We start from the raw sequence: 25832 nt of genomic DNA, 5'->3' as shown, positions 1-25832 counted from the left end.
AAAGTACTACGGAACAACTCCGGGAGTTGAAGTCGACGCCCGCCTTAAAGGCGCCGAGGTTAAAGAAATAAAAGACGGCGTTAAGGAACGCAAGAAACCCCACGTGACTTGCCCTTTTCCCACTTAGGTCAGGGGTTTCCAACCTTGGCGACTTTTAAGACTTGTGGATTTCAACTCCCAGAATTCTTCAGCCGAGGAATTCTGAGAGTTGAAGTCCAGAAGTCTGAAAAGTTGCCAAGGTTGGAGACTCCTGCCTTAGGTTTTCGGAGGGGTCGCGAGCGGAACCTCGGCAACGCAGCGGCGCCAATTCTGATTGGTTCTGAGCCTCCTCCCTCCCACCCTCCACCCCCCGGCATGCCAAGGGAAGCTTCGCCGCGCCAAAAATAAAATGGAAGAACGGAACCAAAGGAGGGGAAGAGATTGAGGGGCGGCCGATCGGGGACGCTCTGAGGCGTCGTGGCCGTCGCTCTCGGCTTTCGGTCGGATACGTTTTCACTTCTCTCTCCTGCGTTCGGCGGTAACTGAGACTTTGAACCTCCAAAGCGAAGCGTTCGCGAGACCAAAAATAATAATAATCTAGCCGAGTCTCCCCGCGGAATAGCCAAAGATTCCTTTTTTCCTCCACCTCCTCCTCCTCCTCCTTTTCTTCTTCTTCTTCTTCTTCTTCTTCTTCTTCTTCTTCTTCTTCTTCTTCTTCTTCTTCTTCTTCTTCTTCTTCTTCTTCTTCTTCTTCTTCTTCTTCTTCTTCTTCTTCTTCTTCTTCTTCTTCTTCTTCTTCTTCTTCTTCTTCTTCTTCTTCTTCTTCTTCTTCTTCTTCTTCTTCTTCTTCTTCTTCTCCTCCTCCTCCTCCTCCTCCTCCTCCTCCTCCTCCTCCTCCTCCCCCCCCTTCCCCTTCCCCTTCCCCTTCCCTTTTCTTTTTTCCTCAAATGGATGAACGCCTAGCTTTATGAGAAGAAGGTTTTGCCCTAAGTCACAGATGCCAGATATAGGTTAACCATCTTCCCCGATGATTGGATTAAACTCCTTTAAAAAAAAAAGACTCAGTGCAGTGTGCTTGGCAATCGTGGTGAGAAGGAAAGGAAGGGGGGGGGTTCCTCCTCTGATTAACGACAGTTTTATTCCATGTTTTCTTTTAATAGTTGCGTGTACAGGTGGTCCTCGACTTTCAACAGTTCGCTTAGTAACCGCTCAAACTTACAAGGACAGTGAAAAAAGTGATTTATGACAGTTTTTCCACACTTAGGACCGTTGCAGCATCCCCATGGTCACGCGATTGACATACAGACGCTTGACAGCTGACTCACATTTATGACGGTAGCAGTGTCTTGGAGTCATGTGATCACCTTTTGCGGTCTTCCGACAAGCAATGTTAATTAGGAAACCAGATTCACTTAACAATGTGTTACTAATTTAACAACCGCATGGTCATTTGCCACAAATGTGGCAAGAAAAGTGGTAAAATGGGGACAAAGTCACTTAACTAGATTTTTCACGCAGCAACATAAATGTTGGGCTCAATTGTGGTCATAGGTCAAGGGCTACCTGTGTAATTTTTTTAAAATGATTTTGCTCTTGCAGTGAAATGGTGTCTTGGTGAAGTGCTATCAAAATTTATTTGAAGGTAACCCTGATTGTATTAATTGATTCCTAAATAGGTTTACAACACGCGTTTGGATATTTTTGTGTGTGCTATGCCTATTGGATCCAATTCCAACAATCATGGATTTACCACATTAGGAACAATTGAGGTTCCTCTAAATCAGTCTAACTTTCTACAGTCAGGGATAGGGAACTGAAATTTTCTAAATGTTATTGAAATGCTATTCTTAAAGGCCCAGTTAATAACTGGAAATGATCATTCAATATTGAAGATTCATATATGAGGTTATCAATAATATTACAGGTTTCATTTGGGTCTGATATATTGTGTGAATCTACTGTTTGCCATTTGTAAACAAAAGTGTAAAACATTGTCCAAAAGTAACTAATTGTGATTTATTGAATAAAACAGTTAAACCATGGTTTAGTTTGTTTTAAAGACTTAGACGGTTCTTTAGCTTTGGGGCATGTAGGGGGATTAGACATCAGGAACCTGAAGTAAACTGCTACTTATAATAATCTGCAAACACCACCATAGAACCAAATCGATATCTGCCTTAATAACTACTTTAAAATTAATGTGTGTTACACATGTATTGTCTTGATTCAGAATGCAGATCTATTAAAATGCCAAGATGAGTACTGAGCCAAGCAGGAAAGGTTCTGGACGAGGAGGAGGTGGTTTTCAAAGGTGGAGAAGAGGAAGATGGCAAGGGAGAGGAAAAGGAAGCGGACAGAGAGAAAACTGGAAAAATGCTGGCGAAAAATTAGTGTTGGGTATGTTAATTCCACAACTATATTCATTTATTTATAGCATTCCTGTGATTGCCCAAATCAAGAAGCCCGACTGAGCAGTGTACAAAAATCACCTAACCTAGGAAAACAATACATACCATTAACCCCCCTTATGTTGCTAAAACAATGAAATGGCAAGCAAAAATAAAATATATTTTAACTCAACCAGTTGGGAACTCTGCTTATCTTTGGCTGCCTTCCTTGTCCTTCCTGGGGGCCAATCATATATGGGGGGTGGGGGGTGGGACTAATTCCCAAAGGAAGGGGCTGCCACCAAGAAGGCACATCTCATGAAGTGACATTGTTTCAGTAAAAATGAATGTTTTCGTTCTAGAATGTTTCAATCAAAGTCATTCCAAATTACATCTCAGGACCATTCCTGCATGATCTTATTTGCTTTGGAGGTTTAAAAAAAAGTTTCTGAATTTTTTAAAAATAATAGCTTATAATAGCATAATACAATGCCAGAAGCCTCGATTGTTATGCTATAATTTAGATAAAACTTTTAAAACTGAATCTTATGTTCAAGCTGTCCCTCTGTACAGTACAGGGAGTTATTACCTTGATCATTTTAAATGCAGTATTGGCAGCTACAGTATGTTGCATATAAATTGCTGTTAATGACAAATTTAAAATGCTCAATTTTATCACTAACTTTTTGAGGGGATACTTTTCAGCGCAACCGCATCTTATTCAAACAACACTGGACCAGGCTACTCCATATAAAGGCTGGAAACTTTATTTCTCTGAAGGTGAGGTCTTCCTTTCCTTGTACATGGTACATTTGAGAGCTGGCTAGGATCGGAATTAAAAAGCTGTAGGTCATGATGCTCTGGGAGACCATGAGCAAATTTTGAGGACAGGGTCACTGTTTTTTAAAAAGATTTCTACAATTTTATGCTTGGATCGCTGGCAGAAATTGTTCCTGTTCTGTCCGCATAAATTTCTTCTCTGCTGAATGAGGCAACCAAGACTGGAGTATCAGCCTTATGCTGGATTGGCAGAGGAATATACTGTATATCGACATAAATTACAACAGACTGAAGAAGTCGGGTGGGTGTGATGAAATAGCAAACAGGTGGTATATTTTACTATTACAACCTCACCTTAAAAGTGAGAAAGGGCTAGTATGGCATAGTGTTGGAGCTGGACTAGGAGTTGAGGGGGACCAGATTCTACTCATCCTTTGGGTACAGAAGCCATTCCCTCTCAGCTCTAATCAACCACAAGCTCTGCAATAAGCCAAATGAAAAACAAGATTTATTGCATATCTCTGGTAGATATAAAAAAATGCAAGTAGAATACTTTTCTCTAAACATTTGGATTTGCATATGTAGTAGTACTGTTTGTTTCATGCACAAATAATATGGTTTGTGTAAATTGTGCTGTTTGCAGTACACAAACCTATTTATATTTTAAAAATGTAATATTTTGAAAGGCAAGCAAATTAAAACTGTGTCTCCTATCAGGAATAAATGGAATATGTGCTTTACGATATGATTAAAAGTTCACAAACTTTTACTTTTTTTAATATAAAAACTACTCTAAAATACAATGGCACCATACTGAGTTTCCTTGTCATGCAATTCAATAGTTTTCATATGTATGATGAAGTAAACCTGTGTTCAATGAAACATTAACATCGTATCATTCCTATGCATGTTAAGCAGCCTGTAGTTGGATTTCACACACTGTGCTAACCTTAATTTCATTGGTCTTGGTCTAGCGTGTGAATTCTCTCATTACAACTTAGTACTACATCACATGATGGTTAAATCCTGGTTTATCATGTGTATTCTATTACTTATTTTTGGCACACCTAAAACTTCATAAAATGAAGCTACTGTATAAGATTTCTCTCTGGCATGTAGCTTCATTAATTATGATAACTGCAGTCAAAGCAATGCTTGTAAGATAAAAGATGGTCAATAAGACGAAATTATATTTACCTGAAGAAATTAAATTCTCAATACTGTAAATATTAATGGAGTGTCTTTAAATCCTCAGGAGAGCTTTTTAAAGCTGCAGCTAAATATATTGTTATATTAAAGTATATTAAAGATTGGCTTGTAAAATCAATGTTTGTTGATTAATATGTTCTTATATGTTCAATGTTACCTACAGTCATAACTATATTAACTGTATTAATCAAAATTCTCTAATTCAGCATATGAGATCAACTCACCTTTTGTTCAGAAGATTGTAGCTTTTGAAACGTTTTTCAAATCTCGAATAGAGTTTTATGATAAGGTAAGTTATTAGACTACATGTTGTTTGGGATACTTTTGTTTTCTGAAGCTGGTTTAACCACACATTTGTATATTTGCTTCTTGTATTTATATGCTGAGGGAATCCAAGGATCCTGGTATTTATTAGCATTTAATTGTGTTTTTTTCTAAGAGAATTTTGCAAATTCTGCAGATTCTGTCAGACCCTTTAGAAATTTTTTTTCATCTTATTCCTCAGCCCTCCGTGATCTGATTTTTTAATGCTAACATTTGTATTTGGATGGATGGACAAATAGAGGAATTTTTTTAGAAAATAAGGAAGTATTCTTGCCCTAAACCAGCGATGGGGAACCTTTTTTGGCTCGCGTGCCACAAGGGGTGGGAGCGCAGGGGGGTCGTGTGTGGGCGTGCCGCACCCATAATGCAACGCGCGACTCCCCCCCCAGTGCGCATGCACGCACAACGCGCGCCCCCCCATTTTTACATGCTTTTTCTGCCCTACCCAGGCTCCAGAGGCTTTATAGGAGCCTGGGGAGGGCGAAAAGAGCCTCCCCTGCCCCCCCGGAGGCCCTCCTGAGGCTTCAGGGACCGTCCGGAGGCTTCCCTGACGCCTTTGGAGCGCTTAAACCAACCCTCCGAGCAAACTGGAAGTGACTTCCTGTTTGCTCGGAGGGTCGTTTTAAGCACTCCAAAGGCGTCAGGGAAGCCTCCGGACAGTCCCTGAAGCCTTCGGAACGCTTAAAACCACCCTCCGAGCAAACAGGAAGTCACTTCAGTTTTGCTCGGAGTGTTGTTTTAAGCGTTCTGAAGGCTTCAGGGAAGCCTCCGGACGGTCCCTGAATCCTCCGGAGGGCCTCCGGGGGGGGCGAGGGAGGCTCTTTTTGCCCTCCCCAGGCTCCTATAAAGCCTCTGGAGCCTGGGGAGGGCGAAAAATGGCTTTTAAAAAGGTGAACTCAGCTGGCCAGCGTGCGCATCCACGCTGGCCAGCTGACAGGGCAGCGCCTCGCGTGCCCTGACAAATGGCTCCATGTGCCACCTGTGGCACGCATGCCATAGGTTCACCATCACTGCCCTAAACTATACCCATTTTTCTGTTCATATATTTAATTACTTGCATAGCGTGTGTTAACCTTTCAGTCAAATTTATCTGATTTTTATTTTGTACTCAAAAGTCAAAAGAGGGAAGTATATGTCAGTGGTGTTGCTAGGTTCAATGAACAAAGAATTTATGAGATCATCCTCGTATAATGCAGACGATGCATATTTTGGAATATGAGGCAGTAAAATCAACCATTGGTATTTTTAGTAAAATATTTTTTTTAATATTTGAGAATGCTTGAACAGCTTACAACTATGATTAAAATAATATGTAATGGAGTAAACAACAAATAGAGTTGTAACTTTACTGAACACAAATCCACACACCTCTATTTTATAGGATGAAGTAGAAAGAAAAGGAAGTATTCTTGTGGATTATAAGGAACTGATATGTGATAAAGAACTAGTTGAATCATTACCTGATATTGCTGTTGAATTAAGAGATACACCACAAAGAATATTGGACTGCATGGGACTGGCCATTCATCAGGTAAATGCACTAGACCAGCAATGGTGAACCTTTTTTGGCTCACGTGCCATAAGTGGGGGGAGCGCAGGGGGGTCGTGTGCGGGCGTGCCGCACCCATAATGCAATGCACGACCCCCCAGTGCGCATGCGCTCACTACAGGCATTCCCATTTTTACATGCTTTTTTCGCCCTCCCCAGGTTCCAGAGGCTTTATAGGAGCGTGGGGAGGGCGAAAACAGCCTCCCCCCCGACGCCCTCTGGAGGCGTCAGGGAAGCCTCCGGACAGTCCCTGAAGCCTTCGGAGCGCTCAAAACGACCCTCCGAGCAAACCGGAAGTCACTTCCTGGCCGAATTCAACTAGACTTAGAAATTTACATAAAGTTTGAACCCAAATCTTAAAATAAACTATTTAGTTTATATAATGACGTAACAATAAAAAAGGGAGGATTATGAATATTTTATAACTGCTTGGCAGTGAAATGCTGCAGATGTGCATTAAGCAAGATTCCCTATGTTTTGTAAAGCAGGCTAGCAAGAACAGAATATGAATTAAAGCAGTCCCATCATTTAGAGGTGTGGTATAGTTGTTTCGAAGGCTGTTTGAGTATCTGCACATGTTGCACGCACAGTAATTTTGCTGACATTCACATCAGAATTCTCTCACACAAAAGCAGATGAAAGCCAGACACAGCTGCATTAGGACTTCTTTACAATGCTAAGTAGTTTGGTTTCTAATTGCAGAGGCCTCTAAAGAATCTCAGTTGTGGGGATTGGGAAATCCTTTGGAATAGTACAGCAGGGACAATGCATACTACAGTGGAAAAGAAAAATAAGTTACAAGACAAGTTTCCATTTGATAGTTAAAAGCACCATCTGATTCTAAAAATGATATTTTTATATTAATTATTTAATGGAACTCAGGCAGTTTCTTTTTTCTTCTCTAAGGTATTGATCAAAGACCTTGAAAAGCATGCTGCAAAGCTTCAAGAGCAAGAAGGGCTGCCCATTGACGAAGAGCCTATTATAAATATGCCACTTATTCATGCAAGGTATCTATTATTTTTAATTATTCAATTATGAGAAAACCTGAAAATGTTTTAAAACATTTTGCAAACTTTCTTATTATGAATGCAAAATGGAAACATTCTAAGTGACATTTTTGAAAAAAATGATAGCATGAGAAATCCTATAAAAATTTAATAATATTACTAATTTCTAGAGTATTACAGAAAGCTGGTTTACCACTTGTACCAGTCCTCATATTGTCAGGTAGTGGGGATTTAATAGCTGTCAACTGATGTAAAGTTGTAATCTGTAATCTGTGAGCTGATGCAATGAGGATGATGCAAGGAGGTGTCTATATATAGGTGGCCATTAGAGGGCATGTCCCTCTCTCGTCGTGTATCACATTTCCCTCCTTGTGTCCATAGCTGAGTGGACTGCTAAGAGATTTATCTACCAATGTGTTTGTCTGTATATATAAACCACTATTAATTGACTAAAGGCTTTATTAATTGTCTAAAAGGCTTTGTGTGCTGTGTACTATGTTTTGCTCCTGTTTATCTCATAATAATAGTCACGCTGCCAAAACTCTGACACATATTGACCAAATTGTGGATTGGCCCCAGTCAATGCTAGGATTGTTTTTACCTGGTGCAAAGAGCCAATTTATCACACAAGGCAGGAAATTGCAACCTCCTTATTCTGTGCAGCAACAAAGAGGTGTTCTTGGGATCCAAATCACAAATCAAGAACCTCTGGAAAAATACAGTAAATTACCATAGTTTTTATACACTAAAAAAAAACCCACACAAAAATCCCGTCATAACTAGCGAGCAATAGGCAACAACTAGTAAATTATTCATACCACTGGTAGATGGCCTTCTCAAAAGGTGGGTTCATTACTTAAATATTGTAGCCCTTGTCCCTCTGTCTCTGATAGCTGAGTATACAAAATTTTCTAGATATTTTTTTAGAAAGGGGAGTTGGCTTTAAATCTACTGCTTCTGAGGGAAAGGATGGTACTTTTTTATATAATAGCAACCACATGATCTTCCCAGGAATGTGCAAGGCAGAGCAAGCTGCTAAAAAGAGAAACAGACAAAATGGAGTTTCTTTGACTCAAGCCACCTATACCAGTTCTTCCCTCACCTACCATAATTGAAATCATGAGCAGTAATATTATTGTTGCATGCAGGAATAATTTCTCTGCTCACATTTATATTTATCACCCAGGCACACTTAGTTCAGAGAAATAGCTTGATAGGATTGCATCTTTCTGTTTATTTGATTTGTGAGGGCAAATATTTTTTTCATTTCTACTTTATATCAAATGCAATTTTCTATTTTATCTCCTCTGGGAAGCTATTCTATAGAAACCATAGACATCTGCAAGGTTACTCATGAATCACTCAGAGATAACATACTTCAGAGAAGTACATTATTTAGAAATAGACCTAAAAATTAAATGGTCTTAAGTGTGCCTGAAATAGCTCTTCTCCAGAATGCAATCTTGGGTTTTAGTCTGCCTGAATGCAAGCAATATGAATTTTCATTCAGACCATCGAGCAGTAATTATTTTCTGCCTTGAAGGATATTGCTTTGAAAAGATCTCATCATTGTACCAATCTGTGGAAGGACTTTTTCCATTATGTTTTTGCAGAGATTGCTATATAATTGGAATGATGTATTACAGCTTGAAAAGTCTATTTTTATTTGAAGTAGCTGGGCTAAACATTTCAAGACATTATTGAATGTTTTGATTTTTTGTACCATTGGATTTATTATTTTCTGGAAGGCATACAATTATGACATTATAAAGGTTCCTAAACTGAATGTAGCAATTATATTATGTAAGAATAAGTTAATAAAGAAAAACCTTCCCAGGAAGTTTTTATGTTTAATAGTCTGATTAACTATTAAAATGCATTAATATCCAAATGCATACATATATGCAACTGAATTTCTCTGAATTTTGGTCTGCTAAAATAATTTTCGGTATAAATGAAAGTGGATACATAGAAATAAGTTTTTACAATTATAATCGATTTGTATTAAGACTGATTCATAATAGAAAAATGTTATTTTAACATACGTAGTATATTTTTCTAGAAAAAAAATAACGCATTGGCTTCATTTAGAGAAAATTAAATTCAGTTTCATTAAAATCCATGACGCATGTAAGTAATGACAAATTATTTTTTTTATTACCACTCTACCTATGTACACACCATTGAATTATCAGTACATTTATTTAATTTGAATATGTTTTAATGTTTTTAGAGTGTACAACTATGATCCAATTACTCAAATTAAGAATATTCGAGCTAATTGCTATGGGAAGTATGTTGCTTTACGTGGGACTGTTGTACGTGTTAGTAACATTAAACCTATCTGCACCAAGATGGCCTTTATATGCAGTACCTGTGGAAATACTCAGAGTTTCCCTCTCCCTGATGGAAAATACACTCTTCCAACCAAGGTAATTAAAAAAGCCCTCAAATCAAAACTGCTACCTCCTACTTTTTTCTGAGTAGTATTTAAAGTTTTCATGATGTGCTGTTTACTGAACATTTAAGGACACACATCATACCTTGATGAATGAATTTTGCAAATTGTAATTCATTTTAAGAGTATTCTTGGTGATGGAAAGACAAATTAATCAAGCATAAGTGCAAGCCTCCCCAAAACAAATCCAACAAATATGGCTCACAACAAATATGGTTGTGGTATAAACTTCCTTTTGTGCTAAATTTGAACATTAATGTATTTCAGTGTTCTTTGCCTGAATGTCATGGACGATCCTTCACTGCAGATAGAAGTTCTCCTTACACAGTTACAGTGGACTGGCAGTCGATTAAGTAAATATATAATATTACTGTAATATTTTGGAAATTTAGAAATTTAGATTATTTACAGTAAACGCAAGGAATTATACAGTCTCTTTTATTGTAATGTTAAAAGGTTCTATTGAATAATAATTCAATTCAAAGAAAATATCTCATTTTTTTTTCTATAAAGTTATCCAGAGATAGTAATCTCCTTCTTCTGTAAGATTGGTATTGTGAGAAATCTAGTGTGAACTCTGGCTACTTGTACTTCTCCTTTCTCCATAAGATTTGGATGTTTTTCCTGAGATGCATATTTAGAATAGAATTCTTTATTGGCCAAGTGTGATTGGACACACAAGGAATTTGTCTTTGATGCATATGCTCTCAGTGTACATAGGGAGAATAAAATACATTCATCAAGAATAAAAAGATACAACACTTAGTGATAGTCAAGGTTACTAATAAACTGTCAAATCATACTAGGAAACAAATAAAATAATATACATTGAAATATACAAGCGACTTGGTTATAGTCATAAGTGGGAAGAAATACTAGGAAGGAAGAGAAGAATAATAGTAATACGGTCTTAGTAAATTATTTGACAGTGTTGTGGGAATTAGTTATAATCTTTGATTCATAATTCGTTTAACCCTATCTTCAGCTCTGAGAAGTGTTTGCCAAAATATATATTGGTACTCCAAAACCAAAGGAAAAGCCAGAACGCTTGTTTTGATCTATCTATATATACTGTATGCTCAATATTTTATAAATCTTAATTCTCCTCCATCAGTGGCATCATATCTTTTTTTGTTAACTTGTTATTCCAGAATTCAAGAACACACGTCAGATGATCAGCGAGAAGCCGGGAGAATTCCTCGGACAATAGAATGTGAATTGGTTCATGATCTTGTGGACAGTTGTGTCCCAGGCGATGTGATTACTGTTGCAGGAATTGTCAAGGTATCGAACACGGAAGAAGGTGAACTACATCAACTTTTACATATTGACATCTGTACAGTATTTTTATACATTTTAGAAAATGGCTATTCATTCAGTTGTCTATGTGTATATTTGTATTTTGCCCAATTAGTGGGCCAAAGTAAAAATTAGTGTCAAAGATTAATTTGTCATGAGATTTAAATTAAAACTAAGAGATCAGCATGTTGGTACACAACTAATTGAAAACAGTGTTTTCAAACTGCCCTTAGTTCTTTTCTTCTGGGTAGTGAGGGCAGCTGAAGCCAAGAGTTGCTGTATTTTTAGTTGCAGAGCAGTCTTCTGGAACAGTGTCCTTCATAGTATTCAAGATGGTGAAAAATCAACATTTCCAGAGACCATTGCAACTAAACACAGTTTTAGCTGCTTTTGTATTTTTATCTTACAGTTACTTTATCTTAGTTTACTTGGATCTTGTAGTTTATTTTATTTACTGGATTTTAAGTTTTATTGTGGCTGTTTTAATGCTTCTCCATCACATAAGTCTCCAAGTATCACTTGGATTATGGTGAGGTACAAATACAGTAAATAAATAAATATACTTTACAAAGCAGGACAGATAAAGCCATGTAATAAAGGAAAATATGTTTAGCTCCAGGTTGACGTTTCATTACCCAAACCAGTTACATCTAAGTTACATCTTAAAGCAGAAAAATGATCATGATCTTTCTATTGATATTGTAACAGGAGCATCAAGAAATAAAAATGATAAATGTGTCTTCCTATTATACATTGAAGCAAACTCCATCAGTAACACAAAAGGCCAGAAAATCAAGAATTATGAACATGGATTAAAGCAGCAAGGATGCATGGAGTTTTCTCTTAAAGATCTTTATGCAGTCCAAGAAATCCAAGCTGAAGAGAATCTGTTCAAGCTTATTGTCAGGTATGTCATTTATTGCAAGTTAGGGGGCTAACAATAATTGGGTATCTGTCCTACCATATCCATCAGATATATAAGATATATAAATCAGCAAAAAAAAAATGTAGGTGTTTTAAATGTGATAATAGAACTATTGAGAGCCAGCATGGTGCAGGGGTTAAGCTGTTTGATTGGTGTTGGGGAACTGCAAACTCAGGTCCACTTATGGCTTTTTAAGTGACTTGGAGCCAATAATTCTCTGTTAACTCCACCTTTCTCACAGGTAGTGTTGTGTTTGAGAAAAATAGGAGGGAAAGTTATGTCTGTCTCCCCTCCCCCCTTATGAAAGGCAAGATATAAATCTGACAACATTTTACCGCCCTGTTAAACTGATAGAAATGCAGTAAAAAGCTTACTATGAGTTCTTACAGCATCGTAGGAAATGGCAGATAATGCCACCATCTGTGCTGCTGGCAAAATATGGCACTGTTGAAAAGCTTCAGATGTAGGAGATGATGTCAGTTATACCATTTATGACATCACAAACACCATTGTAGACAAAGCATGAGGCTTAAAAAAGTTACAATGTGTCAACTGACAATCTGTCTTTTAAATATTATTTTCAGTCTACAACTGATTTAAAACTAGGCTACAATGATTTATTTCTGTTACCTATTTGTTATCTAAAAGGATAGTCTAAGAGTACAGTACAAGAATTCTTTTTGTGTAACAAGTAAACATTTATACAAATGTGGAAACCCTATCCAATCTAAAAGATAATGCCTTAGACACCTATACTTAATTACATTTAACTTGAATTGATTTCAGTGGCATAATAATAATTTATTAGATTTAGCGTGGCTATCAACTCCAAAAGACTCTGGGTGGCTTTAATGTAAAATTAAAACAGTTAAAAACATTGCAACAAAATGTTATTGCTACTATTATGATTAGTTGCACAGCCAGCCAGATGTTTAGACTGGATTTGGCATTGGTATCCACCTACTGAATCCTTCCTAAGGATCAGGGATAGGCAGATGTTGATACTTGATGGTATTAATGGTATCACCACAAGATGCAAGCTGTTCTAACTAGAGCTGTGTTTTACAATTGACTTCTAGCGATTTTGCAGTGTTAATTGTGTTCACATGTTTTGGGATTGCACCCAAGGTGCCTATTATATATGGTACATATTTGCTTTCTATTGCCATAGTTGTTTCACTTCTATCTGCAGGTCAAAGAGTAACTCATATCCAGTAGATATTATTTGTTCTGATTAGAATTTAAATTTTCTGAGTTTCTCTTTGCCCCCACAATACATAATTTAGAAAACCTATTTTTCAAAGTATAGGAAAACCAGATGCTATGCATTGTTACCTTCCTGGCTGCCTTGGATGTTCTCTCTCTAGTCTAGTAATAATCTGCCTATGTGCTTTTAGAAGGCTATAGAATTTGATAGGAGAGAAACAGGTTGGTGTAGTGATTAAGGTGCTGGCCTAGAAACCAGGAGATTATGAGTTCTCGTTCTGCCTTGGGCATGATAACCAGCTGGGTGACTTTGGGCCAATCACTCTTTCTCAGCCCTACCCACCTCACAGGATTGTTGCTTGGGGGAAAATAGAACTGAATATTGATATGTTTGCCCCCTTGAGTAGTATATGCAAAAGGATAATCCCTCCCGCAATAGGTAATTCAGTATGCATCCATACTTAATTAGTATTGCACAATGCACATGCTACATAATTCAGATGAATGGTGCTTCATTTGCATTCCTTTTATATAGGGTTTGCGAATAAATAGATTTGAGATACATAATCTTAAATATGTTTTTCCATTATATTTACCGTGGTAATACAATTTGTTTTCTTCCTAGCTCTCTTTGTCCTACTATTTATGGTCATGAGGTAAGTATACTCTAATAGAAATATTCAATTATTTGTACTCCAAATTCCTAGTAGAAAATAAAATATATTATGGGCCTAGTTTATAAACTATATTTTAATAGTCTGCAAAGAAAATGTGAATGAGGTTATTGTTTCTGGTGTTTCTGTTACTATAATCCCTCTATTAGCGTTATTATTATTATTATTCAATAAATTATATCAGCATCAAAATGAGTTTTTTTATTCTTCACATAATCTGATTTATGCTTGCTTTCAAGACCTTAATAAAACTATATGGAAGGGTTTTGACAATATGCCTAATAGCTATAAAAATGCATGGTTATTTTATTAAAATGATCCGTGAATTAAAAAGTGCATAATGGTTACAAAGACTTGTATGGTAAAATAACATCTTTACTGTTCTGGCACTATTGTGCTGTAAAAGATTTTGTAACAATTTTGGAGGACTTTATTTGATGCTGCACTTCACAAGACTGAAAGAAATGAAACAAAGGTTTTTTTTTAATTGTCTGAATCTGGTACATTACCATTTCATTTTCACTACTTCTGAAGAGTTAGAAGCTTCTTACAAATATTGATAGAAAATAACTGGATCATGTAGTACTTAGATGAGAATATTTTATGGCTTGCTTTCTTGTGTCACAGGTGGTAAAAGCTGGTTTAGTGTTGGCATTATTTGGAGGATGCCAAAAATATATGGATGATAAAAACAGGATTCCTATTCGAGGGGACCCACATCTTCTCATGGTTGGAGATCCAGGACTGGGGAAAAGTCAGATGTTGCAGGTATGGATTCATTTGTTTATACATGCACGGAGTATGGTATTATTTCAAAATAATTACATATATTCTTCCTTGGGCATTTTATTCTTTTTAGTATAATTGGGTATGTTATCAATATGGGTATTGGTCTATAACATGCAAAGCTAGCTTTTTTTGATTTGTTTCTTCAGGCTGTGTGCAATATTGCACCTCGGGGAGTATATGTCTGTGGCAATGCCACTACTACATCTGGTCTGACCGTAACTCTGTCTCGAGACAGTTCCTCTGGAGATTTTGCACTGGAAGCTGGTGCTCTTGTACTTGGAGATCAAGGTAGTTTGCTCAAGTATATTTATCCGAACAAGAAAACTATGTAAATCTTATAGATGGGCACATTTATGATGGTATAAACTTTCCTTTTACTAGAAACTTGAGATACAGTCTTAACTTACAGGCATATATTTTTAAATGTTGGGAAACAGAATGAGAGGAATCTGATGAGAAAGAAGTAAAATGTATAGACTGGTAGTGATGATTACATAAAAACAAATACTTAAATAGGCAGATGCTTTGAGTTAAATTTCCCTCCCATTCATGTAAGAGGTACCATTTAAGGCACTTTTTGGGTTGAAAACATTAGCCGGTGACATTACCGCTGCAGAGGTGGGTTGCTCCCGGTTTGGACCGGTAGTGGTAATTGGGTGTGGGTCGCCGAACCGGTAGTGATGGCTGGCTGACCGACCACACCCCCGAACTGGCTCACAATGCGTCTTTACCACATGCATCCACACAACTGCCTCCCAGTGCCTACACACAGGTAAGCAGCATGGCCTGCTCAGGGAGCCCCGAGGTTTTGCAACCACCGCCTCCTAAGTGGGATTGAGCCTCGGCGCCTCCTCAATGCACGGGGGCAAGAGGCGGCAGTTTCGTCTGCTTCCTGCGAGCTCCGGGGGATGGGGGGGAGCAGCCAAGCGAGCATGCCAGGATCTTCCGGCTGCTTCTAATCTGCAGTTTACTCGTGAGCAAGTTTACTCATGAGCATGGTGCTCGGCAGCCGGCAGATTACTGGCTTGTTCTATTGGCTGCCTCTAATCAGTTTACTCATGAGCATGGTGCTCAGCAGCCGGCAGATTGCTGGCTTGCTCGCTCGGCTGCTGCCCCCACTCTCTGAAGCTCACAGGCAGCAAACAAAACTGCACACTCTTCGGACCCTCCAGATCTCCTGCATTCAGCTCGGCGTGGCTCTGGTTTCTGCTTTCTTTGGCCTTTAAAAAAAAAGTTTTACAGCATATTTTATTTCCCATCTCCAATCTGAAACATAAATTTGCCAAGCCACACCCACAAAATAAGCCACACCCTCAGAACCGGTAGCAAAAAAAATTGAAACCCACCCCTGCACCGTTGTCTGTGCCTGTGGAGACTCTTGTCCCCGTCAAGGCGCTGGAGTGAAGGGATGGCAGCTCATCCCACCATACAGCAGCACTCTGATCTTGAACGTGGGCTTGCTAACCTCCAACCCAGCTTCCTAACCATGTGAGCCAGTGTGCCCCTGAGAGCTAAACTGATTAAATATTTTCCTTCATTATGAGAATTCACCACTCCTTTTTTTTTAAAGCACTGAAGATTTACTTAGTCTGGTAATAAAACATCTTCAGGCAAAGAACTGAGAGTACCAAGGAATCCACTGCTGAAATGATTGGCTACATTTTCAAATCAGTTGCAAAAAACTATTAAACAAAGCACATGCCTAACATCATGTGATGAGTTGCAATTCAAGTATCCTGTCAGAAACTATTTTATGAGAATCGAGGAATTTATGTTATCTTGAAAAAAAATACAAGCTCTAAATAAAGTGTAGATCAAAGTGTAGCACAATAATATATACAACAATTTATTAATAATAAGCATTATTTAGGAATTTCAAAAACCTATTAGTTCGATAGCGTTCTTTAAATGCTTACCGTTAAAGATTTTACATCTTAGTGAAAAGGGAATTCTCACATTTAAGTACTACATTTTTCCCTGGCTAAATTTCATTTTGAGCATGATGGATTTTATATCAGCAGTCTCCTTAGTGTTGAACAATTAATTGCCTTGCTCACTTTGTAATTATTTTACTTTTTAGGTATATGTGGAATTGATGAGTTTGATAAAATGGGGAGCCAGCACCAAGGTTTGCTGGAAGCGATGGAACAGCAAAGTATTAGTCTTGCTAAGGCTGGCATTGTTTGCAGCTTGCCAGCAAGGACATCAATTATAGCTGCAGCAAATCCAGTTGGGGGTCACTATAACAAAGCCAAAACCGTATCTGAGAATTTAAAGTAAGTACTGTATTTTCAAACGGTCTGCTTTATAGTTTACAAGACAAACAAAAAAGTAAGGAACTTTTAATAACATTGCTTTTATGTGAATTTTGTGTACATTCTGAAGCTGTATTCAGTTCTTTGAGGTAGAACTGTAGTACTGTACTGGATTTGTTTTTTCCATGTAGGATGGGAAGTGCTTTGTTATCCCGATTTGACTTGGTATTCATACTGCTGGATGTTCCAAATGAAGATCATGATCATTTGCTTTCTGAACATGTGATGGCGATGAGAAATGGAAAACAGACTGGATGCAGCAGTGCTACTGTGACTCGTGAGCATTCCCAGAATTCAAATATATCGGTCCTTGAAGTTCTTTCAGACAAACCACTAGCGGAGAGATTAAAGGTAAAATATTTGTTCATGTTTTGACTTACTATATCTTACCATCAGGGAATACTGATGATGTCTGGGAAAAAAGGATATATTTAGTACATTTGAGATACATTGTTTTGTACATTTTATGTTTGAGATGTTGAATATAGTTATTAGAGGAATACAATTCTCCTGTTTTGCTACAGCATAGTTTGCAAACTTAACATTATAGCATTAGAGGGGACTGAATTATTTATTTTATCTTTTCTGTTCTGGGAGCTGCTGGCCTCATAGGGTAATCTAGAAAGTGTTAAAAAAAATGTTTGACATCTATGGTTAGCAATGTTCAATAGATATTTTTTCTGATTAGGATTTAATTCAGTGGTGAGATTCAAATTTTCTTACTACTGGTTCTGTGGGCGTGGCTTGGTTGGCGTGGCTTGATGGACATGGCAGGGAAAGGATACTGTAAAATCCCCATTCCCTCCTCACTCCAGGGGAAGGTTACTGCAAAATCCCCATTTCCTCCCGATCAGCTGGGACTCGGGAGGCAGAGAATATCAGAGGTGGTATTTACTGGTTCTTCGAACTACTCAAAATTTCCACAACTGGTTCTCCAGAACTGGTCAGAACCTGCTGAATACACTTCTGATTTAAATTTTAAATTTTCTGAGTTTGTCTTCACCCCCACAGTTAAAAAACAAAGGATAGGAAAGCCAGATACCATGGATTGCAGCCTTCCACATTCTTAAGAGTTTTTGGCTAATGGGGTTTTCGGTCTCTGGTATAAGAATAGTCTTCATATTTTGAACCCTCCTAAAATTTCTATGTGATTTTAGAAGGCTACAGCATTAGATTTCAGAGATCCATTTTGATGTAGTGGTTAAGATTCTGGTCTAGAAACAACCAGGAGACTTACAGTAGCCCCGTCTTGGGCCTGAAAGTTGGCTGGGTGATTTGGGTGCCAGTCAACCTTCTCTCAGGCCAAATCACCTCACTGGGTGGTTGTGGTGGGAAAAATAGGAGGAAGAAATAGTAGATGTGTTCTCTGCTTTGAGTTACTTATAAAATAATAAAGGTGAAAACAGCAAAAAGTAACTTTACTTGAAGTTTTTAGTCAAGTATTCAGTTTCTGCTTGGAAGCAATAACCTCTTGGGCAAACACTCTGTGAGAGATAAAGAGGTGCCAGTTCCTATGGACAAAGCACTGGGAAGGTAGAACTCAATTATTAAGCTTCATTTTTGTACAGTGCTTTAACATTCCAATGTGAGAATACATGTAACAAATGTGATGACTTTTTTGTGCTTCTGAGGCTGAGGTGGGAGGTTAACTTGTGTCCTTAAATTCTCTTTGAGGACTATTATAGCTCCTATCTGCTCATACCATTTATTTTTCCAGTTGAAATAGAATATTATAATGTCTAAATAGTATTTTTAATTGTTAGCTCATTCCAGGAGAAAACTGTGACCCAATTCCACATCAATTGTTAAAGAAATACGTTGGCTATGCAAGGCAATATGTTCATCCCAAGCTATCTCCAGAAGCTGCTCAGATACTCCAGAAATTCTATCTTGAGCTCAGACAACAAAGTCAAAGAGCAGATAGTACACCCATCACAACACGACAGCTAGAATCATTGATCCGCCTAACTGAGGTAACTGTTACTAAGAATTTTATAGTAGGTGTATTTTGACAGCCCAAAGTACTGGATTTTAAAACATGGAGACTATAATACAGATTGTTTTTTCTTATGTCGACTTATATCTGGTTTATTTTAAATGGCACATGTAGGTGCTACCTGACACTGAAAATTGATCAAATCCAAATATTTTTGTGACTTGAGGAAAACCAATATTTCTACCAATTAAATATGGATGATTTGTATATAATATTAGCATTACTGCTTTTCTTTAAGGCACGATCAAGATTAGAGTTAAGAGAAAAGGCTACCAAAGAAGATGCTGAGGATGTTGTTGAAATAATGAAATACAGGTAGTACAAACTTAATAAAGTACCATGGTAATAAAATAAAAATCTATGAGCTTGCAATCTGCAAACTGAATAATATGCAAACTGATCAGCGGTGGGTTCCGGTAGGCACTACTGCCAGTTCGCTCATGCGCACGCTTGATGCGCATGGCACGTGCTTGCAAAATTGTTCTGCGCATGCACAGAAGTGAAAAATAAGATGACACAGCCTACAGTTCTGCCCATAAACCAGTCTAGGGGCATGACAGGCCTGGGTCGCTGCCGGTGCCAGTGACCCAGGCCGCCAAATCACTACCGGTTCTGTTGCAGAAATGGGAAAGGTTTATTGCGCAAGGTTCAGCAGCGATAGCTCAAGCAAAATCTGAACCCTGAAGGGCAGTCGTTTACAGACTTTTATACTATTAACCCAGAATATCGATCAACCCAAAGTACACTTGTCTTCCTGTGTCACATACATCTCTTTCCTGTGTCACGTAGACTTCATACATCTCCTCTCCTACTGTGACAGGACATTCATTCAACTTACTCAATTGTCGCAATAGGGAGTATTTGTATCAATATCCTGGTTCCTTTGTTTTAACTTGGTGAAGCAGACAGAGTAATTAATCCTTGCCCTGTTCCACATGGTCAAGAAACTTTAATATCTAGTTCTATTTATCTGGTTGTCAACTTTCTCTTTTATTTCGGGTGAACCGGTCTGAACCGGTAGGAACCCAAACTGATGCATTTTTCAACAAATATAAATCAAAGTATTTTGAAAAATAATCCAAAGTAGAGTAACATGCATTCAATAAACCAAGCACAACCTGAGTAGAATTATAAAGTGAATGTGCTCTTTTATTAAGCTCATTAAAAGTTTCTGATTAAGAAAACAATTCAAAGAAAGTTCTCTGCCTCGTTTGCAGTTGTATTTTTAATTTTACCCTCTTGCTGACTATGTACATTTTGGTTCACTCTTTTCTCAAGTATGTTAGGAACTTACTCTGATGAGTTTGGGAAATTGGATTTTGAGCGTTCTCAGCATGGTTCTGGAATGAGCAAAAGGTCCCAAGCAAAGAAATTTATTTCTGCCCTCCATCGTGTTGCAGAAAGAACTTATAACAACATTTTTGAGCTTCATCAACTCCGGCAGGTTGCTAATGAATTTAATATGAAAGTAAGTTAAAATAAATATGTACTCTAGAAGGATAAAATTAGCTATTTGCTATTATCAGCTATTGATGTTAACAGTTGGAAGAGAGAAGGTTACTGTTGCTTCGACTATCTCTGGTTCTATTGATTGAAGGGACCTGGAGTTCCAGCTTTACTTTAGAAACAATATTTGAGTTTGATAGTATTGAATGTAACTTGCAGATGACAAAAAATATATATTTTGTTGCTTAGGAATTTTGTTCTTGTTATTGGATGGAGGTAATATTTAGGCTATTTTAACTGAAAGTCCTTTAAAGTTGATTTTTTTCTGCAATATTTTACTATGTGAGCACTAGTACAAGTTTTCTGCCCAATTTTCAGTAAGTGTGTTTAATCCCCCCTCCAGTTTTTTTATTTTATTTTACAATACATCCATATCAATGTGTGACCAGTGTGGCATCTGGGTATCATACATTTTAGTACAAATAAAAATAGTGCTATTCATTGATTTATCACATTCCTCAAGCTTATGTAGTTCTAGTGTTAATACACATATTTGTATTAAATTGTAGACTTTCATTATTTAATTATTTAATGTTTCAATACGTTATTCCAGTGCCAATCACAATATTGTTTAAACATATATAATACCAACATTCAATTTCTAATCTTCCCTCTTATTATTACTTTTGTCTTATTGTATAAAAGTCTATAATAATATTAGTATGTTTAATCTATTTTGCTACATTTTAACTGAAGATTTCCATTAATTATCTTTTAAAGCATAACATTTGAAATATCAGTTGAAAAAATGAAGTAGATTAAATATGATAGGATACATTAAGGCAGATTTAATGTAGTGGTTAAGGCACTAGGCTAGAAAACAAAGGAATGGAATTTCTAGGTCCTACCTTAGGCACAAAGCCAGCTGAGTGGCCTTTGGCCAGTCCCTCTCACTCAGCCTTAGAAAGCAGGCAAACCACTTCCAATATCTTGCTAAGAAAACTGCAGGAATCACATTGACTCTAAAGTACCAAATAAACAAACCCATTGCCTTATGGCAGTTCTTAAACGGGGGTTCCCCAAGATTCTTTCAGAGGTCCACAAAATCAAAACTATTTTCCTGCCGAAAAATTATACATTAAATCCCATCAAACAATTATGAGAAGCAACAACAGTAGTGAATGCATCAGTGTTAATTTTTTAACATCGCAAATATCAATAAAATATAACCCATACAAACAAAATCTCTTTGGGGGATTACATATATAGATTTATACATATGTAGATTTGTTTCCTATATGATTTTAAGTGGAAAGTTTCCATACCATTTTGAAGTTCCTCTCCAGTTTAAGAAAAAATGGCTAGACTTTTTAAAAATCCTTTCCAACACAATTTAATATTTTGTAGTTGATCTTGATCACACAGCTATTGGTTTTTTGTTTTTTTTTTAGATACCTGACTTTGAAAACTTCGTTGCATCTTTAAATGATCAGGGTTATTTCTTGAAGAAAGGTCCGAGATTATATCAGCTTCAGACAATGTGAAGTAGTTCAATACCTAAAGAGAACTGTTTACTAAGAAGAAAGGAACATAGAGGATTGCAACTCATTCCTGTTTCTTATTCAGCTGAATTCTTGCCTGCTAATACCGGTATGAATGTTTGTAGAATTCATGCATTGGTTAAAACAATCTGAAACAAGATTAATGTAAATGTAGTAAGGGCAGAAGAAGCTGACTTCCCTACTCTTCTTGACATTCTTGAAAAAGGTTCGGTAAGAATCTGATAACTCAGATGATATGTGTTGTGATGCAAAGGATATGGGAAATATCTCAAATACTGGATGAAGAAAGTGAAGGGGCTTTATTTATCTATGCATTGACATGAAACAATCCATTTACTAATTATAATACTTTTGAAAGCTATATACAGTAATGTTTCAAACCACTCTTGTTAAAGTTTTGCCAGATTTGAGTAATTTTGTTAACCCTATTATTTATTGATTTATGAATATGGTGCATATTTTTAAGTCAAAGTACACTTGCATTTATTTAGTCTTCTGTGAATGAGCAAATTTCATGTTATAAATATTATACCATTAAAAGAATACATTGTTGGATTATTTAAAACACTTAGTTTGGTAATTCTCAATTTTACAATAAATTGAGTACAGATCAGTACATATAACATCCACCCATGAACAAAAAGAAAGGTTTTCTATGTGGAGAATCTTAAGTTTATCATCTTAATGGAATGAAAGAGAAAGTGTGCATCTCACATTGGGCAATGCAATAGCTGGACACGGTATGGACCAATTTCTAGTGCTTTTTTCCCCATTGAAAAATAAGAATGACATTATCTGTCACTTGTGTAATATATATAGGTTTTTGAAATTACAGTATCAGTTGATTTCATTTATTTATGTTTATTTATTTAGCAATTTTCTACATTGCCTATCTCATCAACTCTGGGCAGTTACGCTATAAAAATGACCAAAAGGCAGAGTTACAAGCAATTAAAAAACAAGGTTAAAATTTATAAGTTAAAAGTAAAAAACAAAGTTAAAAAGTTAACAGAGCTAAAAGTTAGCAAGGCAAAGGGAAAACCTTCAAGCAAGGGTTCTGGAAGGCCAGAAGAGTGGGCTTGCCTTGCCTCTGGAGGTAAGAGGTTAGAAAGGGTGGGGGCAATGGCAGAAAAGGTCCTCTTCCTAGATCCTGCTGGTTGAAATTCTTTAACCAATGGGATTTGCAGCATATCTTCCCTGCTTTACGGGGAGGGGGGGGAACTAATTGATGGTTTGTCAGGTAACCGGCCTCATGCCATGAAGTACATTAAAAGGAATAACACCTTCAATTGGACCTGAAAGCAAACTGGCTCCAGTGCAACTTGTGTAGCAGAGGTGTTACATGCACTCTATAGGGGTGTCCGAAAGTGCTCCAAATTTGCACACCCTTCCAGTCAGTACATTTAAACACATCCTTTGGCAGATACATTTGGTTAAAAATCTTAATTGCTTTGGCAATGTTTTCCACTGTTCCTTGCAAAACTCTTGTAGTGCAAAATATTCTTAAGACTAAAGACTAAATAGCCTTTCAAACATGTTATTTCATGTAGATGGTTGACGTGGTTATGTTTTGGACATATTTCTTGCTGAAATATTCAACGCCTTCTCAATTTCAATTTCTTTACTATTTACATTTGGGGCTGATGGTATAAGAAATTCAAAATAGCTGGATAGTGTCAAATTATCTAGTCTAAAATTTGTTTATCATTAGGGTTTTGGCAAGAAAGTGGAAAACAATATATTTAGCTGGGTTCATCTTTGTGATTTCCTGGCTAGGGCTACCAAAACTGGGCTTCAAAAATCAGAATACCAACCTGATGGCAACACAAAGAATAATATACATTGCTGCTTAGCTCTACTCTTGATTCTACACAAGTACTGCTATGAGTTCTGTCCCACAGCTCTACTAATTACAATCACTCCATTACTGAGAACTTTCACTGGTCATCTACAAATATTGTGTACTCCACTAACAAATTAAATATATGTATAGCTAATTCTAGAGTAAACAATGAATGCCAGTATGGATATTCTGAATAAAGTTTACATATTCTTCAAACAAAGCAACTTGGTCATTGGTAATTTTAATGCACATTATTTTTAAAGACAAGGATAATAGGTCTGAAGGAAAGTCCAATCTTTTGGAGTCTACAGCAAGTAGTATCATGGAGTCAACTTTGGCTGCACTAGGACTGTTGTATGGTATACCAACAAGAAATTCCAGCACTAGGCCAGACAATAGAGTTGGAGAAATATCTGGGAAGAAGGGACTGGCAGACCAGATGCTGAGCTGGACTCCCCCCCCCCCACCTTCACTTTTTTGGAAAATGAGGGCTATGGTGGGCACAGCATTGATGCAGAGAGGTATATCAGTATGCCATGTTACATGAGCAGGGTATTTGTTTTTTGTTTGTTTTTTTAGATTTTGGGGGGCTTTGGAAAGACCTTCAACTTTTTAAAAACTGTAAAACTCTTAGAAATGATGCCATTGATTTTTGGTAATGTGATTTATTGAGAGCTACAAAACGGTATTCCATCCCCTAACTACATAGCTCCAGGACTCCCGCTTACACAACTCTGCTACATATTTTGCATATATATATATATATAGTTGTGGAAAAGGAATTGAGAAAAAAATGCTAAGTTATGTGTTTTGGACTTCTGTCAATTTATTTGATCTGTACGTCACTTTCTACCAGCTGTTAAAAACCCAATTGCCTAAATTAAACACACTCCATGAAGAACAGCAATTTAATTTGTGATTGTGTTTCCCCCCCAATCTTTAGCTACACGCTGGATCCTTCCTACTGATTCTGTAGGAAGTTAGGTACCGGTATTTTAAATCAAGACACCCTTTCCTCCCACCCACATTTTCAGCTGTCACCACCTGGCTTACATACTGGCCTGCATATTCATGCAGTTTTATTAATGTCCTTTGGGGTCAAACTCAACGTCCAACAACTTTATGAAGCATCTGTGTAGTTTTCTCAGCTTTGATGTTGATCTCTAAAAGCCAGGATTTTTTTTAGTGTTCTCCCCTAAAATTAGTTAAACCAAGTCTGATCCTGTTTAGGTATTTGAAGACCAGCCCCGGCCAGCTGTGCTGTGCTTGCAAAAGGGGCTGCTCTACTTCTAATTTATTTTATTTTCTGTGCCTTCAAGTCAGTTGTTGACACCTGGCAATTGTCTGAAATAATCTCTGCAGGATTTTTTTTTTTTGGAGGTGGAGGGCAAGATTTCAGACTGGCTCAAAGTCATCCAATTTAAAAAGGCAAAATTGACTATTTTGATTAAAAAAGAATACACGTACTTTTGCTTCTGAACTTGGTGCTTGAGGTGGAAAAGAATGGAATTTTGATTTTATCGATTAGGCTGATGGATCCATATAGAAATGGCTAGTTTATATTATGAAAAAGCAAAAAGTTGTGATTTGGTGTTAATGCCCTATTTTACTATAACAAAGTCCGAAGTCGATGCTTTTTTTCCTTTCTAATCCTTCCTCACTCCCTTTCTCCCCATTGTTTTTCTATTTTCTTTTGTATTCTGTATCTTATAACTCAATATGTTAATGAGGGAAAAAAGTCATCCAGCTAATTTTTTCCCCCCAAGACAGAATTCTGTAACTCACGATCTCCCGATTTCTAGCCTGTTATCTACATCAAACTGATACAACGGTGGTCCCGCTAACTGGTTCCCGGTTTAATTATAATGTGGTGTTTTAAAAGAAAAGACTTATCCTCATAGCTTCAGTTAGGCGTGGAATTTATAGAGATTACTACACAGCCCGCAGGAACCACCATCTGATCTTCGCCAGCAGCGCTGCTGTCTCTTTAATAAGCGGGGCGCCTCTTGCCGTAAAGAGCAGTGGGAGGCGTCGTAAAAAGCGCGTCCGGCTGGACCGTAAAAGGTAGAAGGTGCGCTGAA

At 37.3% G+C, this 25832-nt stretch overlaps 1 protein-coding gene across 3 annotated transcripts; it reads left to right on the top strand.

Moving 5' to 3' along the window:
- Positions 1-155: 155 nt before the first annotated feature.
- Positions 156-22473, top strand: MCM8 (minichromosome maintenance 8 homologous recombination repair factor). 3 transcript variants are annotated; one of them, XM_081941872.1, is made up of 19 exons: positions 156-479; positions 2210-2376; positions 3072-3146; positions 4562-4644; positions 6061-6210; positions 7135-7238; positions 9472-9670; positions 9964-10049; positions 10848-10999; positions 11704-11902; positions 13752-13782; positions 14428-14568; positions 14736-14877; positions 16670-16865; positions 17036-17255; positions 18668-18877; positions 19139-19215; positions 20179-20368; positions 21798-22473. In XM_081941872.1, exons 2-19 carry the CDS (start codon positions 2235-2237, stop codon positions 21888-21890), a joined length of 2490 nt encoding a protein of 829 aa, XP_081797998.1. In that variant the 5' UTR covers positions 156-479; positions 2210-2234; the 3' UTR covers positions 21891-22473. The 3 variants fall into 3 exon arrangements, with proteins under 3 accessions (XP_081797998.1, XP_081797997.1, XP_081797999.1); XM_081941871.1 differs by having other exon boundaries at positions 158-517; XM_081941873.1 differs by lacking the exon at positions 156-479 and adding an exon at positions 925-1066.
- The last annotated feature ends 3359 nt before the right edge of the window (positions 22474-25832 follow it).

Source organism: Natrix helvetica (assembly GCF_964273705.1).
Source record: "Natrix helvetica genome assembly, chromosome: 2".
Classification (NCBI taxonomy): Eukaryota; Metazoa; Chordata; class Lepidosauria; order Squamata; family Natricidae; genus Natrix; species Natrix helvetica.
Note: the sequence above shows the minus strand (reverse complement) of the source record. Positions and strands in the feature narration are given on the sequence as shown.

What these genes read in the sequence shown, in the direction of transcription:
- MCM8 (XM_081941872.1), top strand. Translation starts at nt 2,235, where the DNA reads ATGAGTACTGAGCCAAGCAGGAAAGGTTCTGGACGAGGAGGAGGTGGT. An exon ending in GAAACTTTATTTCTCTGAAG is followed by an intron (nt 3,147 to 4,561) that starts GTGAGGTCTTCC and finishes TCTCTAATTCAG; the next exon opens with CATATGAGATCAACTCACCT. An exon ending in ATGCCACTTATTCATGCAAG is followed by an intron (nt 7,239 to 9,471) that starts GTATCTATTATT and finishes TAATGTTTTTAG; the next exon opens with AGTGTACAACTATGATCCAA.